Source organism: Marmota flaviventris, chromosome 8 (assembly GCF_047511675.1).
Source record: "Marmota flaviventris isolate mMarFla1 chromosome 8, mMarFla1.hap1, whole genome shotgun sequence".
Taxonomy (NCBI): domain Eukaryota; kingdom Metazoa; phylum Chordata; class Mammalia; order Rodentia; family Sciuridae; genus Marmota; species Marmota flaviventris.
The window spans coordinates 9,987,160-10,001,718 of record NC_092505.1 but is presented as its reverse complement, the minus strand read 5'-3'; the positions used below and the strand labels follow the sequence as shown (position 1 = coordinate 10,001,718).

General features: G+C 36.5%; 1 protein-coding gene across 2 annotated transcripts in view; it reads left to right on the top strand.

The window, feature by feature from the left end:
- Itsn1 (intersectin 1) overlaps positions 1–14,559 on the top strand; it is a 204,906-nt gene that overhangs the window by 64,551 nt on the left and 125,796 nt on the right. For both annotated transcript variants that reach the window (XM_027929297.2, XM_071615072.1), the window contains exon 5: positions 6,784–6,944. In XM_027929297.2, the coding sequence (XP_027785098.1) occupies positions 6,784–6,944 (161 nt within the window). The remainder of the gene's footprint in view (positions 1–6,783; positions 6,945–14,559) is intronic.

Genomic DNA, 14,559 nt, shown 5'->3' with positions numbered 1-14,559 from the left:
TAAAACATTCATATTTTGAGGACTTCTTGTCTCTGTAACCTGATTTCTTCTGAAAATTATAAAAACCTGAATTCTCAGAAGATGGGGTTTGGTCATTGTGTGTATTGCCAAATTATAACAGTGTCCAAAGATGACACATCTTCCTAGAAATTACCTTAGTAATAAGGAACTGGAAGGAAACTGGCAAATGTCCTTTTGGCAACTGAAATGCTTAGAATTATTTCAGCCTTGACCTAGTATGGACAGGAAGGGGAGAAAGTAGAACAGATAGACAAGAACCAGAGGTATAGGAAAGAAAAAGAAGTATGGGCAAAGAGATTGGATGAGGACTTAGAAATCTGAGATAATAGGTTCGTATGAAATGGAGAGAAATGATGGGGAGGGAGGAGTGCCACATGGAAATGGGCCATGAGAGAAAAGGTAGGATCCAGATGCATAAGGGCCAATGATTATACAGGCTAGTGATCTGGTTTGAGAATGGGGGTGGGGCAGGGTAAATGCCATAGAATTTATAGGATACTTTCATGTCAGAAGGGCTTCAGCACCCATCAAGATCAGTTTGCCAAACTCATCTCTTAGGGATTAGGAAAGTTCCTCTTGACTCTTAATCTCATCTCTCCCACCCCTTGCTCTCTACTCTTCACCATAGCAGTTCATGCCATTGAGAGTCATCATCCAGATGTTGAAACCTTAACATGGGAGCCATACCTGATTCCTCTTTTCATCCTGCATATCAGTTCATCAGCGTGTTCTTCTGACTTCATTGGTAGACTTTAACCCCAGTCTGACCACTTCTATCTCTCTTTGCTGCTGTCATCTCACCTGGGCCCACTGATAGAGCACCTAGGCTGGATTCTCTTTCACACTTGCCCTTTGAGATTCCATTCTCCAATAATCCTTTTTAAGAAGTAAATCCAATTACAGCTCTCCATTGAGAATGAGATCCAGTCATTACCAAGGCTACAAATGCTAATAGAATTCTGGCTTTTTCTTCCTTGATTCCTGTTCTCCAGGAACTGAACTTCTCTTTTTATTTTTTAAAGATAAGAAAAGAGAGAGAGAGAGAGAATTTTTTAATATTTATTTTTCAGTTTTCGGTGGACACAATATCTTTATTTTATTTTATGTGGTGCTGAGGATCGAATCCAGCGCCCCGGGCATGCCAGGCGAGCGCGTTACTGCTTGAGCCATATCCCCAGCCCTGACTTTCTATTTTTAATTGTGACAGATTTCTCCTCACTTCAGGATCATTGCACTTGGTATCTCTTATTATTTAATCCAGTTCTGTTACCATTTAGGCTTCAGTTTGTCACCATCCAGAGAGGTGTTCCCCGACCAACTAGTCTAAAGTGGTTCCCTCTGTTTACCTGTTCCTCTCTCCCTTCTTGTCTTTCCCATTACTTAATAAAAGTGATCACCATGAAGACTAATCTGATTTGTTCTCTTGTTTACTGCCTGCTTACATCGAAGTATAAACTCTGTGAGAGGAGGGAACTTTCTATTTTTTTCACCGTTTAAACTCCAGTTTCTTCATAGTGCCTAGACCTTTGTAGCCACCCCATTCATAGAAACTTTTTGAATGAATAAATGACTAAGATGGGTTAATATACATTATTGCTTGGCCTTAAATTTTAGCTTGATAGGCACCATCTAGGAGATAAGTAGCCTGTGACAAGTCTGTGTGGAAGAGACTTCTCCTGCCCTGTGGTGGTACATGAGATGGTGTAGAAAGTCTGGCCTCTTTCTTTAATCCTATAATATATGCAAAGGACTTTCCAAATTGCCATACTCATGTAGTACAAACAACAAATCTTTAAGTAGAGTTCAAGACTGCTTTGTATTTCTTTCTATTTTTAAAATAAGAACATAATAAAGTATTATATTGACAAGTTACTTGGGTTCACTTTTCTTTCTCATTCCTGTGAGGTTATGTTAATATGTTGTTTACTTAAAATACTCTTAGGTGTCCCTTCTCATGTTACTTTTTGAATACATGCATTACCAAGGTTCTAAAAGTCAAGAGTGTGCAAAGAGATATATCAGAGTAGGCTATTCATTTTCTTGCTTTTCTGTTCCTTCATTCCCTTCTCCCACTGATTTTATTAGGATTGTGTGTGTGTTTGTGTGTGTGTGTGTAAAAAAACAGGCCCAATATGTGTAATGTATATGTGAATATATTTTTTATTTCCTTTTTTTTCTTACATTAAAGATAACCTAGAAATGCTTTTTTGTTATTTGCTTTTCTCACTTAATAGCATATCCTGTAAACTGTTTATATCATTTCCATGGAGATCTTTCTCATTTTCAATTTCCATAGTACTCTTTGTGGAGGATATACTATAATTTATTCAACCAGTGTTTTATGCTTGTGCATTTAGGTTATTTCCAATATTTTGCAATTACAGATAATGCAGCAATGAATGAGCTTATATATCTATGTTTTGTATTTCTGGAAATGTATCTTCAGAGTAAATTTCTAGGTGTGCAATTGCTGGGTCAAAGAGTAAACGCTTACATAGTTTTCCTTCCATTTGAAGTTATAACACTTTCCCCCTGGACGCTGTATAAGAGTGATGTATGGTTTAGAGGTACAAATCAATTAAAAAAGCTTGCCTTTGGTATCCGACATAATCAATCCTACTTATTGTTGTGTACAACTGTTAATATCAGGCTAAACACTGTATTCACAGTAGGTTTGTTTCAAGAGTCATATATGACAGTTATTTACTCTTTTTATCAAATATTTTTATTTTGGAAGTTTTGTGAATTTAATTTCAGTATTGGTAGACCTTAGTTAGTCTTTGGGAGAATTAGTAAAAACAAGTTAACTGGAGAAATAACTATTAAATGGGAGATGAAATGTATAGCAGTGCTGAAGTTTTTGCAAAGGAGCCTTGAGAAATAAAATGCCAACCCTATGCCAGTGTACTGGAAGAAGGGGAAGGAAGGGAGGAAAGCTGAGCTTTGTAAGAATAATTGTATTGCCATAAATTTCTTTTGAGTTTTCTATTTATTATCAAGGAGTCTTAACAATTATGTTTTGCTAATTGTGAAAAACAATTATGAGAACCACAAGGCTGCCAACTAAATATTGGAATTATGATAGGTGTGTAAACATAATCCCTAGAATCTGAGGATTACAAACTGCTGTTTCTTGCCCATGAAGGCACTGTGGTAGGAAAGATTTTTGAAACCCTAAATTATTCTAATTAAGCCATTACTAGAAATCTCTTCTCTCCTAACCCACTCATTATCCCATGTTAGATATTTCCTTTTTTTTTTTTTAAATAAGAAAATACATTTTCTGAGATCTCAATGTGGGAAATAGGGGATGCATCTGCTTGATTTATTTATTTAAAAATAAATACTAAAGTTTGTATGCTGATGTTTATTTCATCAATAACTCACCCCCCCCAAAAAAAATTGAAATAGATGATTATCTTTTAAAAAATATTTAGTAGGGGCTGGGGTTGTGGCTCAGTGGTAGAGACTTGCCTAGCATGCATGAGGCACTGGGTTCAATCCTCAGAACCACATAAAAGTAAAATAAATATATTGTATCCACCTAAAAATAAAAAATAATTTTTAAATAAAAGTACATTTTAAAAAATATTTAGCAAAGGAAGTAAATGCCATTTCATTTTATTGTCCTAACTCCTCTTCATTTTATTTTATTTGTAGTACTGGGGATTGAACTCAGGGTGCTTTACCACAGAGCTACATCTCCAGCCCTTTTATTTTCATTTTGAGACAGGGTCTCAATGAGTTGCCCAGGTTGTCCTTGAACTTGTAATCCTCTTGGCTCAGCCTCCTGAGTTGCTGGGAATACCAGTTACACCACTGCACCCAGCTACCTCACTTTCCTTTATAATGTCTAAAAGATGGTACAAAAATAAAGCATATCAGGGCCAGTTTCAGTTATGAATATAGATAAAAAATCATAACTCATCATATGTATGAAAAGAATAATGTACTCTGACCAACTTGAACTTATGCCAATAGTATAAGATTGGTTCAAAACCAAGACATTCATTCTGTCACTGTTAGTCTTTATGTCAACAGATAAATGGAAAAAGAAAACTTGTAATCATATCAGTAGATGCAGGTTAGGCCTTTAATAAAAAATGCAGCCAACTAATAAGTGGGGCTACTTAAATATGTCAGACCGTTTTCCCAGAATCACTACCAGATATCATTCTAAACAGTAAAATACTGAAGCTATTTTTCATTTAAACTCAAAACTAAGCAGGAAGGCATTCATTTAATCTTAGTAGGAATAAGATCTATAAAAGAGGGTTGGCATAAATACTGGAATTTTACTAAACGTATGAAATTTTAATTTAAAAAAATAAGATTTCATAGAAATTTTGTGAGATAGTTAATTATAGCAAAATAATTTTTAAAATTTAAAATCTCTTTATGCTTGAAATATGCACCTAAAAATGGAAGTGGGGGAAATATTCCACTTAAAATTCTGGCAAAAACTATGAAGTTCCTTAGACTACATTTATCAATACAAGTTTATTATTTATATGAAGAACATGTGATAATTTTATAAAAGGAAATAAAAACTGAAGAAACTGAAACATAGCATATTCTTGGGTGGCAAATTATTACATATATATTTAGAAATATCTCTAAAAATTATATAAATCTAGTGTCATTTTTAAATCCTAGTAGGGTTGTGTGTAGAATAGAGAATATGGTCTTAAAGTTCATAGGGCAAAATAAATATCCATGAATAGTCAAGAGAAAAATTTTTAAAAGAGAGAAAGCCTTGTAAGATAGCAGAATGTATCAAGAGCTAATGTGGTCAGATCACCATCACGTGGACCTGGGATTGTTTGGTCAAAAGAGGTAGTGCAGAAGTAGGCCCTTACTTCATATAAATATTCAGTGCATGACAAAAGCATATATAAATTCAGTAAGGAGGAATTAGTTAATAAGTATAACTGGAAAAGTTAAATACTCATTTAGAACAAATATCTAGGGTTGAATCTTGGGATAGCAACACACACACACACACACATACACACACACACACACACCCTCATCACACATAAAATTGTAGTTGGTTTAAAGACTGAAATGTAATAAAATAATGTAATTGTAGCCAGGCACTATTATGTGCACCTCATCCCATCTACTTGGGAGGAATGAAGAGCACTACATCTGTGAATTTGAGGCCAGTTGGGGCAATAAGCAAGTCATAGAACAAATCCAAATTACCATGAAAGCAATGCCTAGGCTTACTAGTGGTGAGGAAATGTAGATTCCACTGAATTGGTTTGCCAAAGGAGTCCTGACTGCAGGAATACTTGGGAATGCCTATCTGAGGGAGAAATGAGCTTCTTTATGTTCTTTTTGGCATGTTCCAAAATAATCATGGTGATTTTAAAAAATTTTATCACTTTTACTGTGTGTTGTAGGCCATACTTCTGCTCCCCCTAGCCTTTTTTCTCCCCCAATATTGGGGCAGGATATAGCGGAGTTGTCCAGGCTGACCTCAGGCTGATCCTTCTACTTCTGACTTAGAGCAGCTGGAACAATAGGCATGTAGCATTTGCACCCTGTTTGTATAATTTAATTTTTTCTTTGGGGCCATTATTTGGATGTTGCTCAATTTAAAAGAGTGGTAGTCATGGCATTTGAATTGGACTAGCTGTCTACTTATGTTTCAAATAAAATTTTTGATAAGATTACTTTAAAAATTAATTCCCACACGTATACTATCTGGATTAAAAGAAATGAAATTTAAATGACTGTTTTTCATTAAGTCATTAATATGCATGGTTATGGTTGTATAATGTAGTTTCCAATTGCAAATATAAATTCTTTAGTTTAATATTCTTTGAGAGAAAATACTTTACTTTAAAAGCTCGACACAAGTTGAAGTTGGACCACATATGTTTGAGTGTCATTTTCAAATAGCAAATATACTCATAAAACCAATTTCTTTGTTGAGTGTACAAAATAGGATTCTAAAGAAAAATTGATTATTAAGACTTAAAAACTTTAGAAGTATTGTAGCATTCTAGTATAGTGTACCATAATATAGCCAAGGATAGTATACCATACCATGACAGCTTCCCAGGTGGAAGTTTGTAGAACCCCATAGAGTTAGTGTCATTTATCCAAGTGTCTTGAAAAATAATAGTCTCTAGTTTATTCTTGCTCTCTCTTTTGTTACTGGGGATTGAACACAGGGGTGCATAGCCATTGAGCCACATTCCCAGCCCTTTTTATTTTTTATTTTGAGACAGAGTTTGCTAAATTGCTTAGGGCCTTGCTAAGTTGCTGAGGCTGGCTTTGAACTTGCGGTCCTCTTGCCTCAGCCTCCCAAGATGCTGGGATTATGGGCATGCATCACTGTGCCCAGCTCTATATGCTTTTTTCCACCAGCTTTAATTGCAACACAATTAACATAATAAATTTACCTTTTTATACTGTATAACTCAGTGGTTTGTAGTATATTCACAGTTCTATAACCATCACCACTATCTAATTTTAGGACATTTTCATCAAAGTGAAGCCACTTTAAGGTAAGGCTATATGATATATTATAGAGGTAAAGAGTACCAAAGTACAAGACGTTCTGTATTCATGGAAAGCTTTGTCAGTATTTGTAAGTTCTTCCCCATAATGTGGTAAACAAGTTTTGTTTTCCTTTAATCTCCTTATGGTAAGGGAGCGAATTATTTTGTGTTTTTGTCAGTGGAAGTGGGGGTTGGGAAGGTTCTTTTATGGTCACAGTAGTTCTGAGTCTATGCTGCTCATTTTCAGGGCACTAGCTGACATGAATAATGATGGAAGAATGGATCAAGTGGAGTTTTCCATAGCTATGAAGCTTATCAAACTGAAGCTTCAAGGATATCAGCTCCCCTCTGCACTTCCCCCTGTGATGAAACAGCAACCAGTTGCTATTTCTAGTGCACCAGCATTTGGTAAGTCTGAAAATGAATTTGTTCCTATATTTCATTGTGTATTTTAAAAATAGATACTCCCTCCTTTTGAGTTTATAACATGGTGAAATTATTGGGGGTTTTTCTGTCTGAAAACTGAAGGCCCTTTGCAGGAAGACAGTGCTGAGGGGAAGGACCATGTATACAACTGAACTCTAGGATGAAGCCACCACTATGAGAGCAAAGGCACAGATTGCTGGTGGGGTGAAGGACAGAAACCTGCAGTCTGCTGTTGCTTCATCTCTCTTCTTCTGGCTTTTCATATTGACCTTACCTATTGTTACATACTTAATTTTGGTTTTCTGTTCCCAGAATTAATGTATTTCTCCTAGTACATAAACAATTCCTTTTAATTATGCTATCTAGAAATATATTTTTTTGGTTCACAGTATTGAGGTATTTGGCTATTGTATTAGTCCATTTTGCTTTATTACAGTGAAATACCTAAGACAGGCCAACGTATTTGAAAAAGAGAAATTTCTTTGATTTTGTTGCATATGGATTTCCAGTTTTCCTATTTGTTGAAGAGGCTATCCTTTCTCCAATATACATTTTTGGCTCCTTTGTCTAATATAAGATAATTATTTAAATATGTGGGTTTGTCTCTGTGTCCTGTATTCTATACCATTGGTCTACAAGTCTATTTTGGTGCCAATACCATGCCTTTTTTGTTACTATTGCTCTGTAGTATATTTTAAGGTCTGGGATAGTGATGCTACCTGCTTTGCTCTTCTTGCTAAGGATTGCTTTGGATGTTCTGGGTCTCTTTTTTTTCCAGATGAATTTCATGATTGCTTTTTCTATTTCTATGAGGATTTTGATTGGAATTACATAAAATCTATATAGTGCTTTTGGTACTGTGGTCATTTTGACAATATTAATTCTGCTTATCCAAGAACAGGGGAGATCTTTCCATCTTCTAAGGTCTTCTTTAATTTCTTTCTTTAGTGTTCTGTAATTTTCATTGTAGAGGTTTTTCACCTCTTTCGTTAAGTTGATTCCCAAGTATTTTATTCTTTTGAGGCTATTGTAAATGGGGTAGTTTTCCTAGTTTCTCTTTGAGAGGATTTGTCACTGATGTACAGAAATGCCGTTGATTTATGGTTGTTGATTTATATCCTGCTACTTTGCTGAATTCATTTATTAGTTCTAGAAGTTTTCCGGTGGAATTTTTTGGATCTTCTAGGTTCAAATAGAACTATTTGCTATCTGCCAATGATATGGAAGATTCATATCATTGGCAAATAGTGCTAATTTGAGTTCTTCTTTTCCTATCGGTATCCCTTTAATTTCTTTTCTGTCTAATTGATCTGGCTAGAGTTTCAAGAACTATGTTAAATAGTAGTGGTGAAAGAGGGCATCCTTGTCTTGTTCCAGTTTTTAGAGGACTTCCTTAATAAGACTCCTATATCACAAGAAGTAAAATCAAGAATCAATAAATGGGTTGGATTCAAACTAAAAAGCTTCTTCTCAATGATGTTAATAGAGAGATGAATAGAGAGCCTACAGAATGGGAGCAAATTTTTACCACACGCACATCAGATAGAGCACTAATCTGTAGGGTATATAAAGAACTCAGAAATCTTAACAACAAAAAAACAAATAACCCAGTCAATAAATGGGCCAAGGACCTGAACAGACACTTCTCCGAATATGATATACAAGCAATCAAAAAACATATGAAAAAATATTCAACATCTCTAGCAATTAGAGAAATTCAAATTAAAACTATTGTAAGATTTCATCTCACTTCAGTCAGAATGGCAGCTATTCAGAATACAAACAGTAATAAGTGTTGGGGAGGATATGGGGAGAAAGGCGCACTCATACATTGCTGGTGGGACTGCAAATTGCTGGTTGGACTACAACCAATCTGGAAAGCAGTATGGAGATTCTTTGGAAAACTTGGAATGGAACCACCATTTGACCCAGCTGTTCCATTCCTCAGTTTAATAACCAAAGGACTTAAAAACAGCATACTGTAGTAATGCAGCCACATCAATGTTTATAGCAGCACAATTCACAATAGTTAAAATTGTGGAACCAACCTAGATGCCCTTCAGTAGATGAAAGGGTAAAGAAATTGTTATGTATTTTCACAATGGAATATTACTCTGCATTACAAGAGAATAAAATCATGGCATTTGCAGGTAAATGGATGGAATTGGAGAATATTACACTAAGTGAAGTAAGCCAATCCCACAAAACCAAATGCTGAGTGTTTTCTCTGATATGAGGATGATGATCCATAATGGGGATAGGGGAGAGCATGGGAGGAATGGAGGAACTTTCGGTAGGGCAGAGGGGAAGGGAGGGAGCATGTGGGTAGGAAAGACAGAGGAATGAGATGGACATCATTACCAAGTACATGTAGACATAAATAGTGTGACTCTACTTTGTACAATCAGAGACATGAAGAGTTGTGCTCTATATGTGTGTTATGAATTGAAATGCATTCTGCTGTCATATGTAACAAATTAGAATAAATAAATATTCTAATATAAATTTTTTTGAAGAGGAAAGGTGTGGGTTTGAAGGAGATTTTTAGGCAAGTAGGAAAGAGGTCCACAAGAAGGAAAACCCACATCTGGGTAAAGGCTCAGAAGACAAATATGAACAACAGTACATATGACAGGTATTTATTTTGTTCCTTTATGTATATAAGACAGCCTTTAGTTGGCCACTTAATCCACTTGATTTTGCTCTGATTCCCTGAAGGTCCCAGTGGGCAAGTTTTGGTCAAGACCCATGTGCTAGAACAACGAAAGGGTGCTTGGTTTCCTTTTGGTCTCCTTCTGGTATTTATTGATTTATTGAAAAAAACTTCAGAGTGGTGAAAGGATCCAGTGACCAGTGGCATCCCATTTCTCTTTGCCCCTTAAACTTGGGGTCAGTAATTCTTAGGTTTACTTTGTTTTCTCTTACTCCATTCTGCTCTAGGGATTTCAACTGCTAATTTATTTTCAGGAACTTTTGCCCTTACTGCCAGGGTTCTTACAGTCTCTTAAGTAACCTGCCACTGCTGCCACGGAAACTCATCAGGATTTTACCCAGCACTCAGCCAGGCAGCCCATGGCTCCTTCCCTGGCTTCTCCCTGGCTTTCCTCACCTTGCTATCATTCTATAGACATTCTTATCAAATTGTTTTCAAGAAGATAAATCTTAAGGAATAGAAGAAGCTAAAAGTACATAGTCTTTATCAAGTCTGCCAAAGTTGACTCAAAAACCTGGTCTTTGCTAGTATTTCTAGTTTGTCTCCAGCTCATACTAGATAATGGTGATTTAGATCAGGGTGTTTGTTAGTAATGTGTACAACAGATTAGATTTACTATATTCTATATTTTGAGGGAAATTAAAATATTAATGGATTAGAAATAGAACCAAGGAATGAGAATTAAGGTTTTTAGCTTGAATAACTGGATGCATGGTGTAACCATATACTGAGATGGAAAGAACAGGAAGAGGAATGGTTTGGGGGAGAAATCAAAAGGTATAGTCATGTTTGAGGAACCTATAGATTTCAAGTTGAGATGTTCAGGAGTCAAGAGTGACTACATGTGCCTGAAGCACAGAAGGAATCAGGCAGCTCTGGAGAGTGAGTATGGATGGGGCTGAAAGCCCTGGGACTGAGTTAGACATCTTAGGGAGGAAGTGTGGCTAAAGGAGAGCAGATGATCTGGAACCAAACCCTGGTGTGACATGACATTGAAAGCTCTAGTGAAAGAAGTAGCCAGAAAAAGAAACTGACCAGAGTGTGTAGAAAAGACTGGTATTCTAGTAGCCAAGGAAAAGCCTTTTGAGAAAGGGTGGAGTGGGCTGGGGTTGTAGCTCAGCGATAGAGCGCTTGCCTAGCATGTGTGAGGCACTGGGTTTGAGCCTCAGCACCACATAAAAATAAATAAATAAATAGCTAGGTGCAGTGGCACATGCCTGTAATCCCAGCGGCTCAGGAGATAGGCAGAAGGATTGCTAGTTCAAAGCTAGTCTCAGAAATTTAGCAAGACCCTAAGCAACTGAGCAAGACCCTGTCTCTAAATAAAATACAAAAGAGAGTTGGGGATGTGGCTCAGTGATTAAGCACCCCTAAGTTTCATCCCTGGTGCCATAAATAAATAAATAAATAAATAAAATGAAGATATTGTGTCTATCTAAACTAAACAAAAGATTTTAAAAAGTTGGGGGGGAGCCCCTTGTTTGATTTATTTCTGAGGGTGAAGTAAGACTGGAATAGGAAAGTGGTTTGGATTGGATATGACTGACTAGTTTGTGAGTGAGCTTGTCGTTCAGTGGAGAGGTCAGGACCAAGGAAGGCTTAGCTGAAGGGGAGGGAGCTTAACTGTACAGAGGAGACAGCTGGAGGAGCTGTCAGCTGAATTGTGCTGGCACTTTATAGAGAGGGAAGATCAGTGATGCAGGAGAGATGGGAGAATTTCCAGGATTAAGATTTAGCACTAGAAGCTATCAATGGCATTTAGAATATAGCCTCTGGTAGATATGATATAATTAGAAAATCTTTTGTTCAAAAGAGGTCATTAGTTGCTCAAAATCTTTGAAGTGACTTTTTAAAAGCTTAGTGGATCACTTAAAATGAAAACTATGATGTAAGAAAAGATTTTAACAAATTTGGAAGATTAAAAGATGCTTTCATCAATTCAGTGGTTAGATTTTTTTGTTTTTTTAACTGGTGCAACTAATTTGAGATATTTTAAAGTCTTCTTTCTTAGCATCCTTGAGGTTAGCTTTCTCTTAAGATTACCAATCAGCCATACACCATGGCTTACACCTGTAGTCACAGACTACTTAGACTGAGGCAGGGAATGTAATTAATACAATATTACTCAGTGAAACCTAGAATAGAGTTTTTATTCCTCTCTGCTGGATTTTTAATGTCATTAAACATTGTCATTATTGTTTTTAAGAATGAAAATGACTCCCAAACCAGGAAAACTGAAAAAATGGTAAAATGAATTCAAGACAACTCTCTCAAAATAAGAGATTTAGAACTGTATTTGAAAGAATATCATGTGCTTAAGAGTATCAACCTGGAAAGACCAACACTAAGATATATTCTAGTAAAAGAAAAACATTACTTGGGTGTGTAGAAAAAGAGAGCACATGACTTACAAAAAGAAGAAAATTAGACCAGCTTCAGACTTTTCCATAGCAGTACTTTCTTTATACCAGAAGAAAATGGAATCACATATTTAGGATTCCTAGTGAAAGAATGAGCTAAGGATTTTGTCCAGAAAACTGACTTTCAAGTAGAAAGAGTATAGACAAAATGTCATCAACTTGTAAGGACTTAAGAAATACTGACATGAGCCCTTTCTGAGGAATCTTTTAGAAATGCTCTCTAACCTCTGTTCATCTCTTCACTTACCCATCTCTCCATCCATCTGTCGCCAAGCTGTGTCCATTGAAAAGGACTGGAAACAATGGTCAACCCTGGCAGCAGAGAGCAACTGCTCAAACAAGGGGCACTCCCCACTTCTTATTTATGTATTTATTTATTTATTTGTAGTTGGACACAATACCTTTATTCCATTCATTTATTTTTATGTGGTACTGAGGATTGAACCCAGGGCCCTGCGTGTGCTAGGTGAGCACTCTACCACTGAGCCACAACCCCAGCCCACTCCCCGCTTCTTTCCATGGCCACTAGAACACCAGCAGTGAGCCCAGATTGTACACTTGAAATACTATTTCTTATTAAAGGGAACCTGAGTTTCCTGGAGAAATGACTGATCTGAGTTCTTGTGTGAGATGGACACGACGAGCTTGAAGGAACTTATTTTGTAATACTGATCCTCAAGGAAGGTATCAGAGAACAGTAGGGTGATATCAGAACTTTTCAGCCACTCGGAAGAGGCTAACATTGGCCAAAGATAGAACACTTTGAACTTTATTAATAATAAGTGATAATAAGTGCAATGGATTAAAACTCAGTAAATATGTTTAAATTTGTGACACAGTGATGAGATACATATTTTAAAAGAATAACCACTTTAAGAGACTCAAATTTATTATCTTGAAAATAAGAGAAGGAATCAAGCATTTACTTTGCTTTTCCTATATGATTTGTATAACTGAATAGCCAACCAATAGATCCTCATTAGAAGTACCCCTTTATAAAAGTATTCCAACTGAGAGTTGGTAGAACTAGAACATCACTATTTTGCAACTCCTTATGGATGAATAAGTACAGACATCAAGCATCAGTGACTGCCAGATCACAAAAAGACAATATATGTCATGTGCTTCCAATAGTCTTGACAAAGTCTTATGCAGTCATTGGATTTAGCTGCCTATTTGTAGGAAATGCAGAAAACAGAGGTAAATTTTGAAATGTATTGTGAGGATTTGAATCAATACAATTCAGATAGGGAAATGCTACAGGTTACATGGTTTGGGTCTTTCACAGATAAATTGTTAAGAAAAGGGATGGAGAGGGGCCTCTAGATTAAAAGAAACTTAACAGACATTTCAGCATTGGGATTTTTGACCAGAACAGGATGAGAGCAGCAGATTCTTCCCCCAAGTGATAATGTAAATGGGAAAAATTGACAAAACCTTGTAAGTGCTCTCCAAATAAACCAAAGGTATATGACTCTCTGAGAATCATTTATGCTTTAAAAACTGCTAAGATTCAGGTATGAGCAGAGGGAACACTGGAAGCCTGGCAGTCTTTGCTGAGTATGTACCTGTTTCTCAACCTCTCAGCTTGGTTAACATGGGGATTCTGCCAGGATGGGGCAGGTTGTGAGTGCTGGCAGGCTTGCTATTGGGAGTCACTTTGCCTTGGGGGCGAGTGTGATGCCTGTGCCCAGCAGCCTTGTCAGTAAAAGACATGATCTTGGCAGCAGATGGGCTGATAATAACCAGTATCTCTGTTGGCCTAAAGTTGTGATCAGGGAACTGTATTCTTAGTTGAAGCTGTGCACGTGTGTGCTTGTGATAAGGGTGGACCCAAGCCCATTGCAAATTCCTCACCAACCCACAAGCTGTGTGCCTGAACACAGGATATGCAAAAGGGCCCTGTGGGACAAACGGGTATTGAAGTTGAGGAAGAAATGAAACAACAAAAGAAAGGAAACATTTATTTTAATTCTAACACTTCTTCCTTTATTTATCTATTTATGAAAATACTTCTTCCCATCAAATATTTGCTTACCCCAAGGTGTAATATGTATAGAAAAGACAGGTTAAGTGGTTGATTTTTTTTTTTTATTCCCCTTTCCTTACTAGTTTTCAAAGTAAAAAATTGATTACCTAGCATCTTCCTATGAGAACCAATTTAGAAATTGTTGTTGTTGTTTGTTTTTAAATATCATTTTGAAGTCATGAATTTACTTAGTTAATTGAAGTTAAGATTCTTGGTCCTTGTCTTAATTCATCCCTCTTTAATTTGGATCTTGTTCTTTTTTGCGGGGTGGGGGCGGGGGGAGGTGAGCCTGGGGGATTGTAATAAGGAACTTGTGCATGCTAGGCAAGCACTCTACCAACTGAGCTATATCCCCACCCTGAGTCTTGTTCTTTTGATGTGAACCTTGAGATAATTTTTGTACATTTAAACATAATTAATCTGAATTAATTGCTG